This window comes from Megascapheus bottae, chromosome 29 (genome assembly GCF_031878675.1).
Source record: "Megascapheus bottae isolate mThoBot1 chromosome 29, mThoBot2.hap1, whole genome shotgun sequence".
Classification (NCBI taxonomy): domain Eukaryota; kingdom Metazoa; phylum Chordata; class Mammalia; order Rodentia; family Geomyidae; genus Megascapheus; species Megascapheus bottae.
In genome coordinates, this window is record NC_143537.1 from 6,208,364 (window position 1) to 6,234,890 (window position 26,527).

General features: G+C 44.5%; 1 protein-coding gene across 4 annotated transcripts in view; it reads left to right on the forward strand.

Annotated features, from left to right (window-relative positions):
• The window catches only part of Ebf1 (EBF transcription factor 1), a 386,167-nt gene extending 366,284 nt beyond the window's left edge, over positions 1–19,883 (forward strand). For all 4 annotated transcript variants that reach the window (XM_090321094.1, XM_090321095.1, XM_090321097.1 and 1 more), the window contains exons 12-16: positions 4,063–4,128; positions 4,908–5,085; positions 5,655–5,834; positions 9,512–9,706; positions 17,435–19,883. In XM_090321094.1, the coding sequence (XP_090177220.1) occupies positions 4,063–4,128; positions 4,908–5,085; positions 5,655–5,834; positions 9,512–9,706; positions 17,435–17,466 (651 nt within the window). In that variant the 3' untranslated portion in view covers positions 17,467–19,883. The remainder of the gene's footprint in view (positions 1–4,062; positions 4,129–4,907; positions 5,086–5,654; positions 5,835–9,511; positions 9,707–17,434) is intronic.
• Positions 19,884–26,527: the final 6,644 nt, after the last annotated feature.

Below are 26,527 nucleotides of genomic sequence, written 5' to 3' on the forward strand. Positions count from 1 at the left end.
ACTCCATTCCCAAGAAAGAAAAGCAAACGGAATGGGGTATGGAGTCCAGGAGGAAGGAGCCTGAAGTCTATCTTAGACTAGAGGACTTGGTAGAACAGAACAAAGAGCTATTTTCCAAGTGAGTGGAGGCAGAAGACTGAATAAGGAAGACAGAGGAAAAGGTTATTCTGTGCCACTCAGGAAAGGCTTGCAGGGCAGGGGGTGGGGAAGAGGCATGCCTAGAGAGCTGATGGAAAATAATATCTACATGTGACAGTCAGGGCCACAGAATGTAAAAAAAATCCTATATACTAACACATAAGGTTGCAACCTAATAAAGCTGAAGGTCCCCTCCTTCTATAACCCAGTCAGTATTTCCCCTACATTTTTATGTATGTTCATCGTTTAATGTAGGGGTCCATTTTGCTGTATCTCTACATGCATACAATATATTCCAATCTGATTTTCATTACAAAGACTCCAAATCACAAGTAAAATCCATAACAATTATCCTTAGACTGTTCTTGGATCTCAACTCCTCAAGTCTCCCCAGTATTTCTGCAGACTCTATAATTTCTTTTACTCTACACCCCCCTGACCCCAAAGACGCATAATTATCAACCCATAAAGCAATGAAGTGAAGCCAAAAGTTTGCATGTAAGAGGAAATAGAACACTTCAGGATGTGTTGTTAAGAGTAAACATTTTCTGTTTCTTTAAGAGGAAAAAGTCTAAGGCCACAAAAAGAAAAATAGTCTGACTCAGAATCTAGACTGAAGAACAAACATTGCCTCTCTATGCAAGCTCTGTGGATTTTCAATATTTAAGAGAGTAGTATTTGTCTTTATAATTCCCAAATGGGATTTAAAAAAAATTCCAAGGATAGGATTAATTGTATTGAAAGACTTTAATCTCTATCCTCATGTTTGAAACTTCAAGCGGGGAGACATTTTTAAACATTATGAAGAGAAGTAAAATCTCTCCTGACAAATATATTCCTTGAAAAATTGAAATTAGTACTAGCCAAGTGCTCTTTCTTTTCAGAAATATTAAAATTGAAAATTAGAACTGAAGGATCCTTATAGTTCTACTTCCTCTTAATGCCACTAAAAAGGGGGACTTTAGGAACAATTTTAGAGATAAAAGATTCTATGAAATATCATGCTTTTCCCCTTATGGGAAATTTCTTTTTTTAAACATCCTTGGCTCAATCATTTCCTAATGTGAAATTACAGATTTTTCAAATTACCATATAAAACTGCAAAAAAATTACACTTGTGACCACAGGAGAGATAGCATACACTATCAATTTGATTTTTTAAAGGCATACATCTTTTATACTACCTGTCATTTTTATAATGCCTTTTACAAATTTAATCAATACATTTTAACATTCTATATACTTTAAGTGCAATATACAATAAATATTCAAGTTTCATCTTAAACATGCTCTAGCCTTTAAATTGTTAAAACTGCAGTGCCCTTTCAATCTACTTACATAATGTCATAAAATATACATTTCAAGGTAAATGAAGTCAGCTACTTCAATTTAGTCCCTCAAACTGGTAGTAAATGAGAGGTTAACACTATGGTGCCAAACCCATTATTGAGTAAATTTAGCACCTTGGACAGCTCTGTAAAATCTTTATTGCTTTCCTGACCTGCTCGTCATGTTCTGTCTGTGTGTTCAGTGGCTCTCAGCTCTGATTGAAAGGCAATATATTAGATCCCCAACACAAACACGCTTGGGGGCTAGTTCACTGGGAACGTAATGACATGGAGGTGAGAGCAATTTTCTGGTCACCGAAATCCAAGCACCTTGCAGGTCTGTTGCACTAACTCACAGAGGACCCAGAAATGTCCTTTCCCCTTCCCATTTGCACAAATAATGAATAGCAGCTTGAACTGACGTCGGCGGCACTGAACCAAATGGAGGTCTCCTTGATACCCCAAAGTTGCTGCTGTCGAGAAGGGCATTTTGAAAGGGGTGACAGTATCATTAGTTTCCAGGGCAAAAAAAAAATGTAGGTTCACCCTCCTCAAATTTAAGATGCTTGGTCCAGAGTGACCCTGTGCTAACATCTAACCCATCGCTGGCTCCATGCAGAGGGAAAGCCATGACCCGCCAGCATGGATTGAGGCAGCATGGGGGATGAGAGGAGACTCCGACTTTAGGAAATGAGAAGCAAGTGTTTTCCTTTCACAGGATTACATGGGGATGAACAAAATAGCGAAATGTCACGGAGAGCCTTTAACTTCCAAGACCCATCAAACGGAAATGTTGTCAATGGAAATATGGGATGGTTAGGTTTATAACCCTTCTGCCCCAAGAATGTTCTTTGCCTTTCTTCCTTCCTGATTCTGTAAAATGAGTTAAAATTAGGGTGGCCTTAAATCCCCAACTAACACACTGCCAGAAAACAGTTCTGAAACAGAATGATTTACCAACTCCTTATCAGGACATTTTTCATCTCAAAGATGGAAAGAAAGAAGAAGAATTTGTCTTCCAGACTCAAGCCCAAACAACGGCATACGTATTTACTTGCAGAAATTCATGAACATAGTCCTAGAAACATCAAATCTTAATAAATAAACTACTTCCCCCTGTTCGTTCTTAATCTTTCCTCGGAGCCAGATAAAGCCATAAGGTTTTAGTGAACCCAGTCCAGGCTGAATGGATCTGAGGATAGGGTTTAGTGTGCCTATGCTGTAGTAAATTATTAACTGCGGTGGTTAGACAACACTGCAAACTAAAGTGGTAAAATATCTTGCAGCTTGCATTAAAAAGTAAACCAATGATTTCAGATCTATGGGTTCTAACCCCATTGATTATATAATGCTTTCGTGACCTGAGCAAATGTCAGAATGGTTTTATAAATAGGGTCTAGCAGCTTAAAGCAAGCATAAATGTTTTTTGGGGGGAACTAAGAACCTCCCTCATTTTTGAATTTAGGACAATATATATGTCACCAGTCGTTACTGCAGTATGACAACTGTTTTATCTTATATCGTGGAGAATTTAAAATTGAAAAATGCTAATACAGATCTAAAAGCTTGTCATTTCCAGAGTTGTTCATGGGTTTTTTTTTTTGAAGAGACTATGGTGACAGCAAAATGAATGCAATTATATCCCTATTTTCTGATCAGCGTCTGCCATATATGAAAATTGAAGTTGAGCTCCATGCACAGTTCTCCACTGTTTCATATGCTGAGAGTTAAGCTTCTGTTGAAACTTTACTAGAAAGGTGAAATAGTAAACAAATCCTCTGTAGGCATTCACGCTCTGCCCTCGCTCCCTTGACCCTGCCTCGAGCCTCACTTGGCTTCCCTATGCCCAGTCTGCTGGAGGAGAATCAGCTCAGGGAATGAAAGGAAGGAATATGATTTCTTTTTTCTAGAATGAAAAGCATTATCACTACCACTGGGGTAAGGGTACCACAAGTTATTAGAACTGTGAGTGAGCAGAGGAGAGATTTCCTTCCTTCGAACGGAAAGAGGGAATGGAGGGAGATGATAACAGCATGGTCACAGCAGAGAATTGTTGAGAGAGGCAGGTGTTGCCATCTGTGAGCATGGGTGCTGAGGAGAAGGCTGGGACAGGACAATCGTCAATTTTCCCCTCACACCATGGCTCTGCCAGAGACGGAGGTTTTATGCCATATGCCTCAAGCAGCTAAAGATTGATTGGAAATCCCTCCAAAGTGACCCGTCTCATAAGGTCATAGGTCCCAGAATAAGCAATCAAAGGCAAAATAAACACATCTGAGAGATTCATACCATCCGTCGAATGACATCGATTGTAGTGATCTGGCAGACGACCTCAGAATCACATTCTGCAATAGGCAGATGAAGGCTTTGTCGTGCCTATGGCACGCGATCGGGTGACGTATTTTATCTCACAGCACTGACGACACTCGCCTTTTGACTGGATTAAATGTGTATGTGAACAAGGGTGAATGGGTGATATAGCACTCTTCCGGGGATCCCCCAAGCTACGACATTTACAACTCTGGCTTGGCACAGGACGACCACGCAGATGGGAGAATGACACTCAGAGGACGGCTGTCTGCTTCTCTCTTGACAGGAAGTGATACTCAAGAGGGCAGCTGATCTGGTGGAGGCCTTGTATGGAATGCCACACAACAACCAGGTAAGCCAGCCGAGTGTCCAACCTGTACTTCTTCCTCCTCCAAAGAGCTGGGCCTAAGGAAGCCTCCGACTTCCAAAGCCCTGTTCCAGGAATTCAGGGCTATGGACTCCCTCCCTCCTTGCTCAAACTTTTATTACCTTTCCTGTTGACTCGTTTTCCCTTCCTGGAAGAAGTAAGTACTCCCTTTGAAACTGACCTCTACTGGAATGCCCTCCACACGTGAACAGGAGAGTTGTGTTTGTGACTTAGTCTAATGTGGACTGACAAGGCCCGAATGATCACCTCTGTTTCATGGAGGAACTTGGGGTATAGGACTCAGATTGCTTAGGGAACTGAGAAATCCTTCCACCTTTACCTGTCCTCTGAGCCCATGTTCAAGGGACAAGGTCTCGCAGAGACTCAGACCCCAGGATAGAACCAGGAACGGCAGCCCCCCTGCCCCTTGCACACAGCTACCCTCAGTGAACTCCACAGGCTAACCTCAGAGTCCCCGCTGGCAGAGAAGGGGCCCAGTACAACGGCTCACATACCCACCAGAATGGACATACAAGGCCGCACGAATGGCATTATGCCTCTCCACAATGGGGTCCTGGCCTTCCTGAGCCTCAGTTTCCTCATCTGTGATATCAGCCTGACAGACGATGATGCTATCTCACAGGTGTGTTTGTAGGACCTGCACACAGAAATTAATACACTACACGCCCAGCCTGGAGTAGGTCCTCAAATTCAAGGGCCTCATGCGAAATAGGCGTGGTATGCTCATTTACTATCTTTTTCAGGAAATCATTCTGAAGAGGGCGGCTGACATTGCAGAGGCCCTGTACAGCGTCCCTCGGAATCACAACCAGCTCCCCGCCCTCGCCAACACCTCGGTCCACGCGGGCATGATGGGCGTGAACTCCTTCAGCGGACAGCTGGCTGTGAACGTGTCAGAGGCCTCCCAAGCCACCAATCAGGGTCAGGAGCCTGCCTTCCCCTCCTTTGTGTGGTCCTTGCCCCCCCCCCCCGTCCAACCTCACCATCCCTTCCCCACCCCACTACTTGATCAGTTGTTGTGCTCACTTTCCTTCCCAAAGAGGCGATCTCTAGTTTGCACATGTATTCAGCCATCTCTCTGTTGGACTTTCTGCATAAACCATGAGTGACAGAGCACAGAGAGGGTTGGAATTAAAGTTCTGAGGGCCCAAGGCCCATCCTTCTTGCCCAGGGAATAGGGATGTGTTCACTCCAGGGTTACATCTCTTAAATTGGGATTTATTTCTGCTCCAGAATGGTAATGTATAGTCCCTGCATTGCTCCTTCTCACAGCCCTGCAAAGTAGTTATGATCCCCTAAGAAATGTGTCTTTTGCCCACTTCCTGTGTTAATGTAGAGCGAGTACCACCAACCTGTTACCCATGAATCACCAGGTCCCCTCCCTCTGGGATTGCCACCAGGGGGCCAACAACCAGAGACTTCCAGTCTCCCAGCCTCTCATCTACCATCTGAACGCCACCCTCACCCTGGGTTTTGCCTCCACCCCTCAGGTTTCACCCGTAACTCAAGCAGCGTGTCACCACACGGGTACGTGCCGAGTACCACCCCTCAGCAGACCAACTATAACTCCGTCACTACAAGCATGAACGGATACGGCTCTGCCGCCATGTCCAATCTGGGGGGCTCCCCAACCTTTCTCAACGGCTCAGCTGCCAACTCACCCTATGCCAGTAAGTAGATGTGTTTGTTGTGTCCTGTTTCCCTGAGAGGGGCTGTCTGAGGACCCCTGCCTGCAAGGTCCTGTCCCTGACTGTTGCCCCACCATCCTCATCACTAGCAGCCATCTCTACTCCCTACTATCTCCCCAACAGTCAGAACTTGGCTGGAATCAAGAGTAGTGGCAAGAAACAGAGGGTGTGGGGGTACCGCCAGCTTTGGCCAGTCACTGAGGCCTGGGGCAAGCTCACCTTCTTTGCCAGCCTCAGATTTTCTCATCTGGACAAAGGAGAAGGAACCAATACCCCACTCGGTGGCGTGAGGTACTGTAAGGAGTCCTAAGGGCTGGTACTGAGGCCTTCCACAGCAGACACATGTTCAGAAATCTAAGCTGTAACTTTAGTGTTGAAGGGAAGGAAGTGATGGTGGTATACAAGAGCAGGAGCTACAATCGAAAACTAAAATCCCCCTTTGGAAATGCCTCAATGGAGCCAGGAGTTTGGCCTAGTGGTAGAGCGCTTGCCTAGCATGTATAAAGACCCGGGTTCAATTCCTCGGTACCATATATATAGAAAAAAGCCAGAAGTGGTATTGTGGCTCAAGTGGCAGAGCTCTAGTCTTGATAAAGCCCAAGGACAGTGCTCAGGCCCTGAGTTCAAGCCCAGGACTGGCAAAAAAAAAAAAAATTAAAAAAAGAAGTGCCTCAATGTTTATTGTGTTCTTTAAAAACAAACAAAACAAAACAAACAACTCATGATCAAAACAGACATTGTTTTCCCCCCAGATACCTAGCAATATAAAACACACAAAGACCCAATAAATATTATACCTTGTTCCCCGTCTTAAGGACATTCACCTTAAAGGATTTGTTTGGGTGCAACATTTAGAATGTATCTGGAAAGCCTCAATAAAATGGCACCCATGGAAAGGGGCTCTCTCTGCAGTGTATGGAGACCAAGTGCCCACAATTGCTTGTACAAAGATAACCCAGGTCAGATGAGACATGACAAGGTCTCTTCTACATGTCCAGTATGTCCAGACTCACAGACGTTTGTTGAGGGACCAAAGGTGTTGCCCGAATGAATGTGATTTTTTTTTTAAGCGCCTTAGCTAAAATTTGTAAAAAGGTAATGCTGTCTTCCAGCTAGAAATGTGGGGTGAGCTAATTCTTTGCTGGCCCTTGAAATCCTTATTTTGGAAATCTTTCTGGATGAGTTTTTCCGCCCAGGGGGAACTAAATTCTCCATTTCTACCTTCTTGGGTTTCAATCAGCAGTTGGTTAGCTGAGCATTTAGAAGTCTCCCTAACAGTATGCATATATGATGTGTCTCTGCTCAAGATTCAACGTCTGAGCTCAGTTTCATATTCGATTTCGATTTATCAAAAGATTGAATCCCATAGATCTATCATTTTAATATTTTTTCAACTATTCACTCAGAAAATGTTTCAATCACGACCTGAAAAGTAAAAGGTGCCATTCTTAATTAAATCAATAAACTAATTGCTCTATGGTCACAATCCAATTTAGGGGCTTGGATGGTTCACCTTCGCAAGCCACACAGACACCCAACCACTTGGGCCTGAGATTGCATCTGTCAGACTGTGAAACCTGAACATTTAATTTCCATTAATTGATTTCCTCACTGCTCACAAATATAGTATTAAATTCTCAAATAGGCCCTCAGATGGGACAGTTTTAGCTGCATAAATGCAAATAAAACAATAAACACAAAGCCCAGCTGATTTGAATTTTTGCTTCTGTAATATTTAATTATTCATAAACCACTCATGTTGAAAAATTCCAACAGAATAAAAAAAATAAGACATTCTACCGGTGGACACACTTTCTGGTATGGGGCCGATAACTAATAACCATATAACAAATGGAGGTGCTTGATTATATTTCACCTCTCTCTCTGTTAACCACCCCCCAAACGCCCCAACTCTAAATACACATAATGATCGCATTTGCCAACGAGATTAATTGCTTTCCTCAGTGAAGCAGCAGAATTTCAAGTCTAGGAATATTTAAAAATCAAACCTCCAGTGCAGGAGGTTTTGCAATTTAAATGCGTGTTATTATTGAGCGGATTTTCGCATTTACAAATCCTAAGAGATGTATGAAAATGCTGGCCTCATTACAAGAAAAAGTACAGTTTAGAAAACGTTTGGGGGACCTTCTGAGGTGGCAGCTCTGTGTTCTGGTCCCTGAGGCCTTGGGACTGGGTGGCGCTGTTCAATGACTGATTTCAGTCCAATACTGCCAATTTTCCAGACAGGAGGCGAGGGATTAGGCCGCTCAACAGTTCTGGGACCCTGGTGGGTTGCCAGGCAGGGGGAACTTTACTTCTGGAAACCTGCTTCCTTCACAGGGTAGTGGATAAGCAGAAAGAACATTGGATTTGGGCAATTTGCTCAACTCCCTTCTGAGGGTCAGTTGGCTCAAGTGTAAAGAAACCTCTGACTTCAGGTGGCTTTGCCAACGACGAGATGAGAAATGGGTGAAGACTCTGGTGCAGGAGAAAGCAATACGGAAGGCTTACTAAATCATATGAGATGCAATAAAGTAGAAGGAAGTGCCTTGGATTTCAATTAAGTCCTTGGAAAAAATCACTGGATGGGATTCAGAATTTTCTTTAGGAAATAGAAAATGAGTGTATGAAAACATTAGGCTTGGCAAGGTAAATGCAGAATCTCTCTCTCCTGAGGCAGCTAAGAGGCCAATGACCAGGAGCGAAAGGCCAAAGTCTGGCAGACAGAACCACCGACACATCCACCAACCAGCTACTTCCCTTCCCTCTCTATTGCCAACGTTCTCCCATCATTGGCCGTCTACACGGGTCACATTATCACAGTGGGAGTCCTTTTGTAAGGCTCCTCGCCTCCTGCTGAACTGACAGACATGTGTATGGATCCTTAGAGGGGCAAGTCTGACGGAAGTGGGACAGAGCCTCTTGAACCTGAAGACAACACAACACCGACTGCCAGGGTCTTATGTGAGGATCCCGGCCTTGCCTTTGATCTCACCATCTTCACACCTGTCAATCCATCATCAGTGCCTTCACCCTCAGAAGACCCCGCTCCCCTCACCCAAGCCCTTCTGCTTAGAACCATAGCTCGGGACCTATCTAGAATGTTCTGAGAAGTCTTCTCTGATTTCTCTTCTTGCCTCCCCAGAGCTGACCACACTCTGAACTGTCCCATCCTGAAAAGAGCGTACTGCCTATTCCTTTCCTTGCCTGGAAAACGCAAGAGGATGGTGGCTCTGTGTTATGGGCCATGACAGGCTTGGTGTGTTTGCATTAGGAGCTGCTGAATAGAAGGGAAGATTTCTTAGGATGCATGCGCACTGCTGTCTATGATTCCAGTCCCTAGCAAACTCCTGGGGTAAACTGAGGGGTAGGGCTGCAGAGATAGGGGAAGAATGAGGAAAGTGAGTGACATTGTTCAAGATGCAGTGTACTCACAGATGGACGTGTTGAATTACAACTCCAGTGTAACACTACTTTACGAGAATCACCAAACAAATGATTCCAGTCCCTCACACACTACCGGGCACACTGTAGACCCGCGGCAAACACACAGTTGCCAAGAAAGCATGGCAGCACTGCATTGTGAAGGTGGACGGCAGGGCCCTACCCGGGGATGTGAGCTCCCCCCTTCTCATGTTCCTTTCCCATTGCCCCCTCAGTTGTGCCATCCAGCCCCACCATGGCCTCCTCCACAAGCCTCCCTTCCAACTGCAGCAGCTCCTCCGGCATCTTCTCCTTCTCACCAGCCAACATGGTCTCCGCCGTGAAACAGAAGAGCGCTTTCGCACCAGTCGTCAGACCGCAGACCTCCCCGCCTCCCACCTGCACCAGCAGCAACGGGAACAGCCTGCAAGGTGAGCTCAGCGGGGCTGGGTGGCGGAGGGATCGGACATGCGCCTTCCCACCTTGCTATTCCTTCTTCTTCCCTTTCCCTCTGCGTTTCTCCTGGCCCTGGGTTCTAATCATCAGGCCCTGTTTTGGGCCTCGCGTGATCAAGTTGCTAAGCAGTCCCCCTTCAAACTCTAGCCATTCTGCTCGGGCCCGGGATTTGCAGAGGATTATGGTTTCCATCGTTTCTCTTTTCTCCTCTGTCATTCCCTGCTGTCACCATTATTCTCTGGAGAGACTCTAGCAAGTTCTCCACGGCAGGCTCTCTCCCAGAACTGGCCTTCTCTTGAAGTATGTTGTTTAGCCTTCCTCTTCACGTCGCCTGAGTTAGCGTGAATGTGTGTGGGGATAATGATGAGAGGGCATCCTGGAACCCCATCGCAGCCCTGAGGTTAAGACATGTACACCAGAGGCCGAAGGCTGACTGCCACAAACCCACGGGAATCCGGTTCATATTAACATAGGGAAAGCCGTGGGAGTCGTCCGGCTTTGAGATGACCTTTACATTAATGGAAGGAGCCCCACCCTTCCAACCCGAGTCCGTGTCTCACATTCTACCCACATGCCAGGCACGGAATGTCACGTCCACTTGCCTGACCTCATTGCAGTCTTGCAGCAGAACCACGTGGGAGAGACACACAGCCTCGGACTTACAGAAGGCGAGGTGGTGGCACCGCTCATCTCCCAATAGCTGCCGTGTGGCAAAAGCTGGTGGCAAAATCAGGCTCAAAAACTCACCTCCTTTTTCCCTCTCCCAAGCACTGCATTCCTTACTCGCCCACCCTCCGAGCTGGATGCTCTGTGCTGCTGTAAGCCTGCATCCCTTCTCCCGAAACCTCTGAGATCTTACAAGGTCTATACTCTGCCCTCGGAATAAAAGGGAAATCAAGTCTGTTAGCTTAAAAGGTCACGTAGCAGACAGAGCTGTTCAGCCAAAGCTGAACCTAAACAAACTCAGTTCAGAGCCCAGGTGCCTATGCACTTCTCAGAATGGCTTCACGCTCACACCCACTGGAAGAGCAAAGAGCTGTCTAACTGTACATCTACTCAGGAATCAATGTGGACACACTAGAACATGGCCTGTCCCACAGAGAGAGCCACCGGCTTATGCCAGGGACCCCTTAGCAGCTACAAGTAAAATCTTATCCCCTCCCAGTCACACCCTCAGCTGTCACACTGTCCACGGTTTACATCATGATGTAGAGGGAGGCCAGGAATGCTCCATTCCCTTTCCCCCATTTTAAAGCTTGAATTGAGTATGCACAGGGATTTCTCTGTGATGCCAAGCATGGAAGATCACGTACCTGGATCAAATCCATCTACTCCATTCCGCCACCCTCCCCACTGCTTGGAGCAAGTTTCCTCCGGTTCAATTCTGTCCTCAAAGGTGTGCAAAATACGTTGACCATATTCACATTCCCAACCCCTGCCTTGTCACCCGCTCTCCTCCTGTTACCCGCCCTGGGTTGCCAGTCTCAAGCCTGGCTGAGCATACACTTGACCTCAGGGACAGCCAAGGGGCTGCACTCAGGAAGGAAGGAGAGGTCTGCAGAGGTGTCGTGGGCCACAGTGGCTTCATGAGGCTTGATGTCCCCAGGGCACAGGATCTGGGCGGCATGTGCCTTCAAGGCTGAGGCATGTGACATGGGTGCATTTGGCTCCCAAGAGTGTAGACTGCCCTAGCTCCATGGGTTTGAAGCTGAGTCAGGCGCTGGGTTCAGAGGTCTTGGAGTTAAACTCAGAGACACTTTTCCTGCTGGGTTTGCTGCCGCGGGTGATTCTGAGTGATTCCACCTTCCCTTTTAACTAGGCATGCGTGGAGGAGGTGCTTCCTGGACCCTCCTCTCCCTGGTGTTCTCATATTGCGCGTGATCCACAGGGAATAAAGTGATATTTTGTTCCCTCAACACCACTTGTATGGCATAAGTAAACAGACTTCTGTCCTTCTACTTCAACTACTACTGCTCCCTCCCATGCAAAATAAAAAAGTCCATTCTAGCAAGGCTGGAGGAATTGGTCCTGGCACCAGAGGTGACATTTTGAAGCTTCTGGAACGCTTCATCTTTAACATTCTCAACTCCATTTCTGCCACTAAAAGGGGACCTAGGTACGTGATGGAATCGGGATGAGGTGCTCTCAAATGGTTGGCTCCTCCTTTTCCTACTTTTTCCCCCGATACAACAGTGTCACAGATTTACTGGGACATGGAAGTTCATCACTCTGTTCATTAAGGCAGGTCAAGTGACAACAGAAGAGTTGGTCAAGCAAATTGACCATGTAAACAAGATCAGAAGGGAACACACTGAGACTCTAAATATCTTACAGGCCTATTTACCTCCAACTACCAACTACTCTGTTAATTGTACATCACTGGTTTTCTTTCTTTCTTTTTTTTTTTTTTTTAAGACTACTCCTTTAACAGCCTCTTTGCCTACAGCCTAACAAACAGGTCCTGTAGTCCCATTGAATGTTGTGAGGCTATCCCAGGATGTCATGGGGCTATCACACATTCACTCTACCCCATTGCCTTATGCTGTTCAAGGCTTGGAGTTAGTCTCAGGTGGACTACAAAATCCAAGCTTGAAACCCTTCCCAGGATTCAGGGAGACAGGACACCAAAGGCAGATGTGCCTGAGAAAGGCTCAGCTCCCAGATGTGCAGTTGAGAGGAAGGATGGGTTAGACAGAGGCCAGGGAGCTTCATGGAAGAAGCTACATTTGAAATGTGCCTCAGATGAAGGGCAAGAGGAAGGCAGCCCAGGTGGATGGAGGAAAGGGAAAGCAGAACTTGAGCCAAGGCTCAAAAGCAGACAGGTAGCGCTGGATGTCGTGCATGCTTATAGCCAACAGCACAGCAACCTGGAGCCCAGGGGCCAAGAAGCAGAGGGAAGTCTGAAAAATGAGGTCTTTCCTCTGCAGTCATGAGCCCATCCTTCTTTGTGTATTTCCAAATTCTCTGGCTCTACTGTGATTCTAACTAGCTTTGTCTCCCAGGTAGAAAACAAAAACCCTTGGACATTGGCCACAGTTCTTAGTTTTTGCCGTTTGTTTTTTAGGACAAAGCATCTCTTGTCTCAGCACTTCAAGAGCCTCCCTAGATGTTCTGTTCAAAAAGTAAAAACTGTTGTGGTCAAACAAATTTAGAAATGGTACTTACTGGATCTCCATCTTGGGGAACCACAATGTAAAATAAATTTACTAAAGGCACTGAGCCATCTTTCAGCGAAAGAAAAGTAACTACACTCATCCCTCCCTCATCCCCAGAGAATGAATTCCAGGATCCCTGTGGAAACTAAAATCCATGGATCCTCAGGTCCTATAGAGAAAATAACCTCCACACATCCTCCTCTGAATTTAAGTATTCTCTACCGTAAACAGTACAAATGTTACGTAAATAGTTGTCACACTGCATTGTTTAGGAAATCATTGACAAGCAAAACGTGTCTATGTATTCAAAAATATTTTTGAATTTCTAAATGAGCCTTAATAGAATTCTAATGGTAAGTATGGATAAGATAGTGAAGCCTATGCATTGTGTCATAATGAGATCAAAACGACTGGATAGCTATCTCAAATATTTCCTATTTCCTTGTTAGGACATCTAAAGCCCTGTGCCCATTAAACCTTCCTTTTTTTCTCCCTTTCCAGCTCTGTTAATTACCATTGTACTCTCTGCATCTATGAGATCAGTATTTTAGCTGTGCTTAACATAGTACCCCGTGTGAGATTTTTGATCTGTTCTCGGCCTACTCTGCAGATGAACCGATGGATATAAGTCGCCGACTGTTTCCCACTCTGTTTGCTGAACTAAGTCCCCTACTGAGTTCTTCCCCACAGGTTAAGGCCAACTAAACAGTATAGAACAAATCTAAGGAAAGGCAGTGGTCCTTGGAATGGAAAGATACAGAGGAGGCTTCTTCCATTCTTATCCAGATAAAGTCATCGATAATTACTGATTCAAGACTCTCCGAGTATGCCAATTTTTGTAGGTCACAGACACCTCACTGACTTTGCTGGACCCTGGCCTAGAGGGATGTCCTCTCTCTACTTTCACTGCTTTTGTCCCCTCAGGTTTCCGGCCCAGAGGACTTGCTTAGTCAGAACAGGCAATCCTAAGTGCATTGACACATGGCCCTGGAACCACCTCTAATGGGATTCCGGTCCTCACCTAGTACTGGATGGGCTAGGCAAACAACAACTCAAAACTAAAAGGCCCGTGTGGCTTTCCAGAAAGAGGATGCATTTAGAGACTCTTGTCCTTTCCACTCTAGATATTACACGATTTAGCGTCAGTCCTGAGGGACTGCTGTGCTAAGGCTGTGCAATATGTCTCACCATCCCTGTACCCAATAAGCTCAGAATTCACCACACACACACACACACACACACACACACACACACACACACACACATATTTGTAGAAGGCCGTATACTATCCACACATTGCCTTCCACTTCTAGCTCTGTAAAACCTTACATTTTTTTGTCACCATTCTTATCAGGATGTGGAAACTCTAATGAAAACCACATTGCCTTTTAAGCCAATCACTTTCGGGGAATGTGGGTCCCCCTCCACCCCCCGCCACCAAGGGGACCGTGGTAGAGCCACCCATCTTGCAGGTGGTTCAGGGGGGTGTGGTACCCTACAGAGAATCCTCCTGGGCCAGTAGCACTTCTGGAACACTGTAAGCTTCAGGTGTCTGTCTCTCTCACCCACAAAGATTAACATGGGGATTGCAGCACAGCCACAAGAGAAACAGCCCTTAGCTGATCTCCAAGAATCTGCATTCGGAAAACCGTACGTGGTGGTCTTTCCCTGGGATTTGCTTATTATTTCTGTCTGTGGAGTTCAGGAAGTTGTGGATATGCTTTGGGGTGTGGTTATTCCCTGACAAATTCCGGGGGGAGGCACGTGCAGGGCTTTGTTCAGGAGGCCCGATGGGGGCAGCTCAAGACCTTTCCCAAGGCCCCCTGCTTGTTTGATTCTTCGCCAAGTATAAATTAAGCCATTATATCATTTCAAACCTCTACACCTCCAGGTTCTCTTCAGAGAATTCAGAAGCCCTTGTGGATACCCGGGCATTCCCAAATGGCAGCATCTGGGCTGCCCAGACTCTGCTCTTCTGTAGAAGAGATGTCCTGGTCTCCCTCTCTGCCCAGGGCCCTCACTCTCCCATGTACCCAGCTGAGGGTCTTGTGGCTCTGGAGCCTGCCACTGCTGTCCCCACCACCTGTGGAATCATCTTAGCTCCCAGCGCATCAGCGAGCTCTGTGGTGAAGTTTTCCTGGGGTTGTATGTGGAGGTTTCATCTAATCAATCTAACAGATCATTTAGGTACCAAAACACATTGCCTAATCACCCTCCCCCAATTTTGGTCATTCAAATGGGGTGTTTTCAAGGCTCAACTGATGAATGATGGGGAGGAGGAGATGCAGGAGGCCAAGAGCAGAAGCTGTGTTACTTGGCTTTGAATAATGCTGACACTGAGTCACAACAGCTGTCCCAAGGCGACTGTCCTTTAATGAGAGCACTGTAGAGAATGAAGAAGCCTGGTTTTGGCCCTAGCTTTAGGCTCCTCCTGAAGCCTAGATGAAGAGGCCCTGAGCTGTCTCACAGGGTGGGGTGGGTATGGCGTCCTGGCTCTCTTTGCCTTCTGAGCCTCACACTCTTGAATTCTCAAGTACAGGCTGGAATCGTATCACTCACTCATTTCTGGGTTCAGTGAAATCCCCAGCTCAGTAGGGTCTGGAGGTGTGTGTGTGGAGGGGGAGAAGACTACTTTTCCAACTGATCCCAGATCTTGGAGGGGGGGTAGGTTAAGTTGGTCTGAATTTGGCAAAAGACAGCTTCCTGTTTCTAAGAAAAAAAGGCCGAAGAAGGCTTAGGAAAGGACTCCAGGAGCTTTTGGACTGCAAAACAGCTCTTGCAAAACAACATTTGGATGATTTACGTGTAAATGAATCAGAAACATGTGGATTGAATTTCCTTGTGAATACAGATGGGTTTAAAAATTAACGGAAAAAGTGTTTGGCAAAATACACTTGGGTTTTTCTTTTAATTGAATCTAAAATGTCAAGGCTGGAAGGGGCGGACTTGAGGGCCAAGGCTCTGTCTGACCTCTCCGAGTGCCCACTGCATGACTTCTAGTAGTGTGTTAAAAAAAAAAAAGTTAAATTTTATTCTTTTTTAAAGGCACATTTTTTTCAGACACCATAGCTGATAAATGAAGAGTGCTTCTTTCAAGAGACAGTCAAGAACATTCATTTAAATTTAAACTTTCCAATAAAAAGAAAGCAGTGGGGGTGGGGGCGGGTGGAGAATTTGGCCTAGTGGTAGAGTGCTTGCCTAGCATGCATGAAGACCTGGGTTTGATTCCTCCATACTACATACATAGAAAAAGCCAGAAGTGGTGCTATAGTTCAAGTGATAGAGCTCTAGCCTTGAGAAATCCCAAGGACAGTGCCCAGGCCTAGGGTTTAAGCCCTAGGACGGCATGGGTGGGGGAGGGGGGAGAAAGGAATGACTTTCTCTCAGGCTTCTAATTCTTATCTTGACTCATCTCTTACTCCATCTTAGGAGTTGTACCACATGAAATGGATAGCTTATATAATAGGAGATATAAGACAGCCTAGAAGCTTCACTGCACACAAAGTTACCACGAAGTTGAGCAGAAGGGGTGGGTAGCAAACTCCGCTTAGCTCCTCCTAGGAGCAGGACCCAAGTGAATTCCTTGCCAGATAGGACTGCCTTTGAACCCTAGGTGATCTGATTAAGCTGTAGGCTCTAGCTAAGGCTGCAGATGTCCCGGGAGACCAGGGGACCTAATGTAGGTACTGGGAAGCAGTTCTGAACATTATAGGGTGGCCTCCAAACCCTCTGTAAGAACTTGAGTTACCTTAAGCAAGTCTTCCTTCTTCTACCTCCCTCCCTTCCTTTTTCCAGCTTTGCTAGACTGTAATTTTCTTGGGCTCATGGTCAGAATATTCCAGAAACGTTAAGCAAAGCAGCGGTGGTGAAGATAGTCTAGATTTCCATGCTCATGTATCCTCTCTTCCTGCCTTGATACTGCATGCTTTCTCCTCACTTTCCATCGTCAATGACCAGTGCCTGCAATGGCAGCCCCTTCCTGCAGGGCTGAAGGGAAAGCCCTCAGATGACACATGAACAAGTGCTCTCTTATTGTTTTCCTGTAAATACACACCATCGGGAGAGCTGTGGGCTTTTACTGAGTACTTTTTTGTGGTGGTAGTGGTTGTTTATTTGGCTTGCAGAAATTGCTGGCACTGGTGAGGGGCCAATTATTTTATAGTTGGGGTACAAAGAAAGCAGCAAAGCAAAGTGACAAGCAGAAAATTCTCACTCTTTTCTAAGGTTCCAGGCTTCAAGTTTCCTAATGATATTCTAACTATGTGGCTTTCTAGTTAGGTTTACAAAACTGAAGTCAGACTCAGAGGAATGCTTAGGGTATGCCATTGCATTGGTGCTATGTCCACAAGTTGCTATCATTTTGAATAAAGTGTATGTATATTTCATGACAAAACAACTTTCCTGAGGAGACACGGGCACACGTGTGGTTAATATTCAATTGGCATAGTCATATGTGGGTCTCTCCCCCCACCCTGTTAATAATTTTTGTTTTCTCAGTGTAGCCATTTGCATGGAGTTGCATTTGACTTGTATCTGTTCTTTCCCTAGCGATATCTGGAATGATTGTTCCCCCGATGTGAAAGAATTGCCTTGAAGAATTTTATTAATGAAGAGGTTGGATTCGGAGACAGCGAGGAGAGTAATCTGATCAAGTCCCAGAGTGGAACTTTTAACTCAGGCCTTTATAAGAGGAGTTACAATAACTGCAGATTTTTAAACAAACAAAAATCACCGACCTTGCAAATACTGAAATTGGCAAGGGTCTTCGAGGGCAGGGTGTTGGTTAGAGGGGTCCCTTCCAAGTATTTGGGGGTGATATATTTATTCTGTATGGATAAAAAGCAACTCCACTTTTTTTCTTTCTCTCTGTTTCTAAAGCTTAACTCTGCATCATTTGTCTTTTATAAACCATAAAGCTATACACAAGGGACACTAGAAATAAGATTCCATGTTTTAATTTATGTTCTTAAAGCTGTGTAAAAGGAGAATGAGGTGGTGATATTTACAAAAAAGAAAAAAAGAAAAAAAAGAAAAAAGGAAGAAGAAAGAAAGAAAGGAAAAAAAAAGCTTGTATGGGACAGAATAGGAATGCCAGTTAGATATATTTTAGAAAACTAAGGGTCGGCTTTTGCGCCTTAAAGCATCTCCAATGGTAATTAGTTCAGACCGCATTTCAACCTGCCATCCCTGAGCAGAGCAAGCTTATTTATCTCTTTTGTATCGTTGTCTTAAGTAACTGTAAATAAATGCAGCCTGGAGAGTTAAAAGGTGATGTTAAGTGATCCCATCTTTTCCCTTCTACTCAAAAATAAAAAAATAAAAAAATGAAAAAATCCAGTGCCTCTAGACAGATTGCTAAAACTGCATACTTAAACCCAATAGTATCCTCTCCTTTCCTTCTGTCCACTTTTTCCGACATCAGTGGCCTCTTGAGAGCTTGGTGGAAGCCACTGAGACTCAGTCACTTGGGGAATTTCACAGGACAGGGTCCAGGCACAGAATCCCGCCTCGGTTCTCCAGGGATCAAGCCAAATTCCCACCTACACTCTGCCATTTTCAAGATTAAAGTTTACTCACCCTACCTAGAACCCAACATACTGAACTTTACACTCCGACTAAAATAATAGAGTGAAATAAAATCAAATCTATCAAGAGTAACCTAAGACCCTCAGTTCACAACGTCTCCAGTAGTGGCCTCTTATCCTTTGTCCCAGCCCAGATGAGGTCTCCAGGTCGAGTGCCTGCTGTGAAGAAGAAGGACAGGACCCCTCAAACATTTTCTGTGCTGTGGGCAGCTTTGCTCATATAGGAAGTGTTCTTAAAAATAAGAATGAACAGGAAAGATGTAGCAAAGATCTGAGGATGCATTGCCTGATATATAATATATATATATATTTCCCCCTTTTGCTTTTTCCTTTTATGTTTTTGTATGTAGTTATAAATACTGTAGATTTTTTTGTGATTTTTTTTTGCCAAAGTTGTTCTATTTATACATTTTAATGTCTTACCATGGTTTTTCAATCTCACACACACACAAAAGATTTTACTGCAAAGGAAAAAAAAAAAACAAAGCTCACTACCTTTAGTTTGCACTTACTTGCAAAGTTAATTAAAAGGCTTTTTGTTTTAATGGGGATTTTTGTAAAATATCCATATAAATAATGTATTTATCTTTGGAATTTGTAAATTGCTTTCCCCCTTTCTCCTCTTCTTCCCACCCTCCAGTTTATTTTATTGTGTATGTTTGCTATGTGAAAAGTGTGTCTTTGTTTGCTCATCTACAGTTGTATTAGCTGTTTCAATGTGATTTTAAACATTTCATTTATAGTTATTTTTAGTATTGTTTTAAACCATGCTTCGGGTTTTTTTTTGTATTTCCACCCAAAAGCCATTGTCTATTTTTGTATTATTTGTAAGTTAAGAAGTTTTTTCCAATATATGGCAAAAATAGTAGCATATTATTCTTGTAGTATTTAGTTCTGTAGACTAAAAAAATGTATCCTTTGCTTTGGAAACTTACAAAAACTAATGCTGTTTTACTCTATTAATATGCATGGAATCTCTCCCCTTGGAGTGACACATTTTGTGCATTAAATTTCGGGGTGGGGGGAGCAAGTTCATAGAAATCAGTGAACATACTTTCTTTCTTAAGTCTGCTTGTATATTTCCTCTGTCTCTCACATAAATATAAACCAGCAGATTGGATGCCTTAACAATGCAAATCATATTCATTTCACTTGTACATTGTAACCGTGCACCAAGAAACCCATCATCAGTCATCACTAAACATTCTAAGAAAAGAGAAAAAGAAAAAAAAAGAAAAAATATAACAAAGAAATCGAAAAGCACAAAAGAACTGTTTTGTTACCTTACGACAATGTAACTTTTTCTAGTAGAGCAAGAAATCATTTACGACAATGCTGCAATTGTGCATGCCCCATATGGATTTTGCAATGGTTTTCCACTAGACTGTCAGAGTGCGATTTTTATGGGTTGGGGTGGGTGTGGGGGGGGTGGGGAGGGAGGAAATTAGGGAAGGGGTGGGGGAGAGGGAGGAAAGTTGATTTTTCATGGTGAGAAATACTGATAACTAATAGTAATTTAAAAGAAAAACTGGAAAATGTAAGTAAGGCTTAGCATTGCTTCTCGGTACTCAGAAAAGATTTGTCTGAACTCACGTGGTAAGTGCTGGCCTGAAGATGTATACCGTTTAAAGCCATATTTTGTCTGGTGAGCCCTTAACTGTCTGCCAAGAAGTGATCTGCCGGCGCGGTGTCCCGGCTCAGACACTGACAAAAAGATGCCACCAATCTGTGAGCCATGTGCCGTGGTTACAACTTTTCTTGAAAGTCCAAAGAGCCTTTAAAATGTGGATGGTTTGTGTTTGGTTGCTTCCTTTTTTTAATTTTTTTTTTTTTGGATTAGATGGAAAGACATTCTGGCCCTCGGATCTTCTTTTCTTCTACATAAACAAACATTCTACAAGTTCCTTTTAAATATGTCCCCCTAAATGCAGAATATGGCTTTAAGAAGAAAAATGAAATAGAAAATTCAACTCAGATTTCAGGGTTTTTTTTGGGGGGGGAGAGAGTAAAGCCTCTGGATGACTGGATCACAATTCACACCCAGCCTCATGTTGGATTTTAGATGCAGCTTGATGAAGTCATCTCTGAATCTACTAACCTTTCACCTTCTTATCCAAACTTTTTGAATAGACACACACTGTACAGTTCAATTGTTAGAGAACCTAACTACTGTAGAAATTGTTATAATTTTTTTTTTTTGCAAAAATTCAAGCTGTAAAAACTTTTCAACTTTCACACTATTTAATTAAAGTTACTTCCTGTCTGTGATGGCAGCTCCGAGTTGTGTGTTCATTTCTCTCTTGCAGACAGATCAGTGCTCAAAATAACGTAAAAGGTTTGTGGTTGAGATTACTCAGATCCGTGTTGACACCCAGAGAGAAAGGACTGTGGACAGGCCCCTGGGACACCCACATTCTTTTCTGGTGGGGTCCTCAGGGGATTTGCTAATTGGGCGGGGGAGGGGGGAATGCAAATTGAACACAGCGTACTGCTGCCCTCTGCCGGTGTCAGGTGGGCTTGCAGGTGCCCTGGCTGGCCCATAGAGCTGCCAAGAGCCCCAACAATTTCATTCAGTGTAACCACATAGCAGGGACAGAATTGTGAACCTGACAACAGGCCACTTAAAAACCCTGTCCTACAAATCTGAGCCAGGCTTTCCATGTGCAAGAACTAATGAATCCCAGTGAATCTTCTGGTCAAGGAACGATGTGTCTCAGCTCATGAGTAAGCTCACAACCGTCTCCACTCTGTTCTGTAACCCCAAAGAATCAGATATGTTTCCTGTCGGGAGAATCACATTTGTCCAAAGTCAAAGCTTCCAGCACACGGGCACAGCTGGGTCATCTTGTTTCATTTTAAGTTCTACCCTAATCCTGAGTTTGGTGGACCGCACTGGCCTATGCTTTGCCTGCTTTTGCAATTATCAGATGAGATAAGGTTAATGACGCTTTTAAAACACCTTGGTAACTCAGCAAACAGCCTGAGTTCAACAGAAACTTGATGGCCAGAATTAATAGGCTGTCACACTGCCCAGACCATCATTTATGATGTGGGGGTGACAGTGGAGGAAATTTAGGATTAGCTAGCCTTTTGTCCCAAAGTATAGCCCAACTGAAGGCAATAAAAGAGCATAATGTGTGAGTTAATAAGAAGCGTGTATCCTTTTTAAAAAGAAATAGGATTTCATACTAATAAGGCTGTACACTGGGTATACCTAGAACTCTGCATCAGATGTAGGACATAAAACAACGGAATGAAAGTTCCCTGTTCACTGTCCTAGAAAAGACACCCTACATCCAAGCCATTCTAGGTAGACTCATTGAGGCAAGCATGCTACAGTGCTCCACAGAATAAAACCCAGCCTGCATGTCTGACATTCAAGCTTCTGTATTCCTTCAGGCCTGCCTGCCTCTTGATCACGTTAGCTCATCCATACGTTCAGTCATCCATGGGTTGTTCATTCATTCCTGTACACCTCATATGTAGTACATGTCACCCAAAGTAAGGTGACAACACAAGCAAGCCAGCAACACAGTTCCTGGTCTCTCCCAGCTTATACCCAAATAGGACAAACTGACAACAGGCAAAAGAATGGACAGATGACCTTAGGCAGAGAGAAAGAGGGTTAGGAGGGCGAGCCTGCTTGCAGTTGGATTAGGTGGACGGCTAAATAGAAGGAACGTGTGAACACAGGAGGAGATGGGAAGTTCAGAGCGCAGCACAGCACACACGCCCCAAGCATCTCCTTCACGCCTGGTGCTGGTGCAGGTCAACTGAGGCTAAGACAAGTTCGTGAACTCGCAGCCCTCCCCCCGCCCCGTATTTGTGATAAAACCATGAGACTAGGTGGCTACAACAGGCAGGGCATAGAATTGTCTGCAGCTGTGTCCACTATGTTTTCTCATTATTCCTATCTCAATAAATGCTTTATTATCATGACCAAGTGTGGAGTCTTCTCTGTTCTCACACGGGGGCGGGTCTAAATGTCTATCTTAGAGGTGTTTCCTTGATAGTTATAAAGATGAACTGGAAAAGACGAGGGAATCAGGACCGCTACTCCGGGCACCACGGCGGGAGTCTAGGCAAGATGTGAGTAGCCTGGATGAGGAAAATGAAGAGGGCAAGACAGAGCTACGATTCTCTGGGGAATCCAACCACTAGGGTTTGCTGACTTCATGCAACATGGGTATTGAAAGGCAGGGTAGAGCAAGATAATGCTTAGTTCCCTGTCCTGTTTTGTTTGGGTGCTGGGGATTAAAACCAGAGCTTCAATCATGTTAAGCCAATGCTCTAACTTTGAGCCACACCTCCAACCCCACGTTTAAGAAAGGGTCGGTACCCCAAGCTTTAGTGATGGTCATGTTCCCTTTTGACTGTTGCCTCTGTTTCTTTTCCTTCTTCCAAATATAATTCTCTTCTCCAGAGGCTTCTATATTTACATGAGGAATGAAATTTGGTTTCCGGAACTGGAAATACTTTGTTACTTATTATTTTTTTTTAACGGATGCATCAAGCAGTTTTATCGCTTTTCTCTGGAGAGTTATGCTACAGTGGGACTGATTTTTATCTACTTAGCACGCATTCTTCCCACTGATTGTACCATTTCCACATTCTATATTAAGAACCAAAGTTCTGAGTCCTGGCCTCAGCCAGAGGCCTGACGACTATCTTTTTGCCGTCATCAGAAACACTCAACCAGGGAATGTTAGCCTATAAAGAAAACTTAGAATACAACCAAGGTGTTGATGAAATGACAATTAGGGGAAAGAAAGGAAAAGTATTGGGGGCAATTCACTCAAATTTTGGGGGGAGGTAGACAGCAGCTTCAGATGACCCCTGACCTGCGTTCTCACCCGTCCCCTTCATATTGAAAATTATAAATCGAATAGATCTGGGTGTAATTCAGATATAGTCAACACATTTATGAGATGGACAGTTAATATCCATCACTTACATGCAAATTTAAGAAAAACAGCTTTTCAACGTAATTCATGGTTTAGTTACTCATGTACTCAAATCTAGCATATAAAGCAAAGCAAATGGTGGTGAAACATAATGCAACAGAGAAATGGATTCAAACAGAACCCAGGTCACATGCAAAGGCAGACACAGGTCAGAGTAGAGAGGGCCAGGCGATTTAGACAGGATACAAGGACAGCCTGAACTGGCCAAGTCACGGGGGACGAAAGATTGCATCGAAGAGCTGGGGAGAGGACCTGGCCAATCATAAAAACAGCCCCACAACAACATGGCAGGGTGCAGTGTGCACACGGGAGAACAGATCCGTTTCTCATGCCTAGACTCCCACCCCTATCCCCTGAGGATCCCCCCCCCCGACCCCGGCCAAAGGACAGAGTGACCCAGAGCCTAGGACAACATCAGCAGCACATGCCATATCTCGGATGAAGACTCCATCCTTGGCTGGGGCCCCGAAAGGATCCAAGTGCTTCTCCAGAGAGATCACAATTAAGTCTGGAGAGAAAGGCAATTTTCATAGTGCTTTGGGACATAGAAGTCACCGTTATAGATGGGCACGGGTGGCTCAAGCCTGTAATCCTGCCTTCTTCAGTGGCTGAGGGCTGAGAGTCACAGCAGGAAAGCCTACGAGACTCTTATTTCCAAACTAAGTCCCTGAAAACAGGAAGTGGTGTGTGGCTCAGTGTCTCGAGCACTAGCCTTGGGCCTGGGGGTTCTGAGTTCAAGCCCTATAACTGACAAAAAAAATAAAAGGGAGAAGAATTTACTGGCACAAAATGTATTTTAAAAATCCATATAGGAAAAAAAATCCACATAGGGTGTGATAAAGTTGTATTGGCAAATTGTTGACTATCCATTATCCTGGCTTCAAAGAGACTAGGAGATTTACACAGGGCATCGGGATTCCTCACATTTCTCGGGGCAGAAGCGTGAGAAGGTGGCTCAGTTGTCAGTTAAGTCATTCGCCATTTTTTGCCCTTTAGACGTGATAAAGGAGTAAGGTAAACATGGAAAAGCCAGAAAGAGCCAGGAGCTATGGAAAACAAGTGCATAAGGGTTCACTTTGAGGAAGCAGAGTTTGGTGGAATATACTTCCTTACCCCAGTGGGAATTCAAACATACCCATCTTAAATTCTTTCTTCATAAGTAAGGCTGCTTACATAAGACAAAAGAACAGCTACTGTCAACGAACGAGTTCGATGAGGTTAGAAGCAGCCACCTCTCCACATACCAGAACTATGAGGAATAACGTCCAAGAAATACCAGACTACTTTTCACTGGTATTTAATATTCTTCTGCATGTGCCTTCCATGGAGTTTCTTCAAGACGGAAATGATGCCTCCATTTTCTCAACTAGCACTCTGTGTGGTGCTAGAAGGACCAGGTAGGCAAAGCCAGAAGTTGCTTTCATGTTCAGGGAGACTTCTGTCTCATGAGAGAGGCAGACACAAATAGAATATTTTCTGATGAAAAGCCCACCTCTTCTGAAAGTTACATAAGTGGGCAGGAAACAAAAAGAACACTGAATTAGAGATGTGACCTGGCTTGGGTGAAAAAAGAAAACCAAGTTCTGGTGGAATGAATAAATGAATGTGAATGAATGAATGAGGCAGGAGAGGTTCATGGAAGATGAACATGATATGCAAAGGACCTGCAAGAGAACAGTGGGCACTGGGTAATGCAGAGAGACCTGTGAAAAAGGCAAGACTTTGACGATGCAAAGCCTTGTGTAAAACAGGAAACGGTATTTTTATTTTAAGAGTTAAAACCAATCCATTGGAGTAAAAAATGGAATTACTCCTTCTAAATGCCCCAGGCAAGCAAGTGGGGCTACTCGGAGGACAATTCTGAAGCGTATCCTCCTTGCAGGGCTGGAAGGGACTGCAGACTGGCACACACTGAGGAGTTCTCTTTGCCTCCTCCCGCTAAGACACCACAAGTGAGGGTAACTGCCGGTTTACCTCTGCCTTCCCAGTTAGGTTTCAGATAATTCCTATCAGATCTGGTGAGGCTTGATATTTATTTTATTTCAACTATCACTCTTTCTGTTGTCAAGTGTAGCCTCAGACACAGCAGGTGAACCTTAATGGCTTAAAGTAATAAATAGACAAACTGACGGTGGCTCAACCCCATTAGCTAATGGCTCACTAAGCAGACAGGACCTTATTCCATCTCAGTGCACTTGACCCAGGGATGCTGGGAATTTTCCACAAGCTCCTAGGCCCAGGGGAAGGGAGCTCTTACTCACATATGGCTCCTTTGACAGACAGGTGGGTGAATGTGGCTATCATTGTGTAATCACACGTCTTTGGATTTATTTATTATCGGATTTGTTATCAACTATACAACAGGATCTAGAAATCTATTGGAGGCATTTGGCCTGCCAGGTTGGTACATTTGTTAGCTCTGATGGAAGCTCCATGATCCTTTTCATTTATTCCACCCAGGTCTCAGTGATTGATGGGGAGGCAGGTAGGGAGACACAGGGTATCTGAAACACATCATCTTCAAGTCAGGGTGCTTGAAAACCTGTTATCTGGAATGTTCCAGGCCTTTGTAAATTAGCCACCTCATGTACCGTGTTGAGATCTCCTATCCATCGTCTTTAATCTGCTGTTTCAAATATATGGTAAGTGATTCATGGATTTATCCCATTATTTGAGAAGAGTTAGCAGAAGGAGGAAACTAGCAAGTAAGTCCAACCCCAGAAACCCACCCACAGCGGATGGCTCTGTGAGCAGGTACAAGAGCAAGGCAGCTTTTTCACCTCCCAACCCAGGCAGGAACTGTTCTATTGCAATGCCTTCCAATGCCTCAATGTGGTCAAGTAGAGGTGGAAAGGAAGGCGTTGAAACTCACAGATCATCACCAACTGAAGGTATAACCTGAAGGATTCTTCTTCCATTAGTCTCACAGACAAGCTGAGCAGACAGACTCAGGGAGGGAAAACTTCTTAAATACCACCATTTGGGAAGGGTCAAACTCGACTGGCCACCTCAACTCCACCCAAGAGCTGACCACTTACAAGCTGCTTCTGTGTATCTCTTTGCTAGCAGTAGCAGTGCAATTATGATTTATA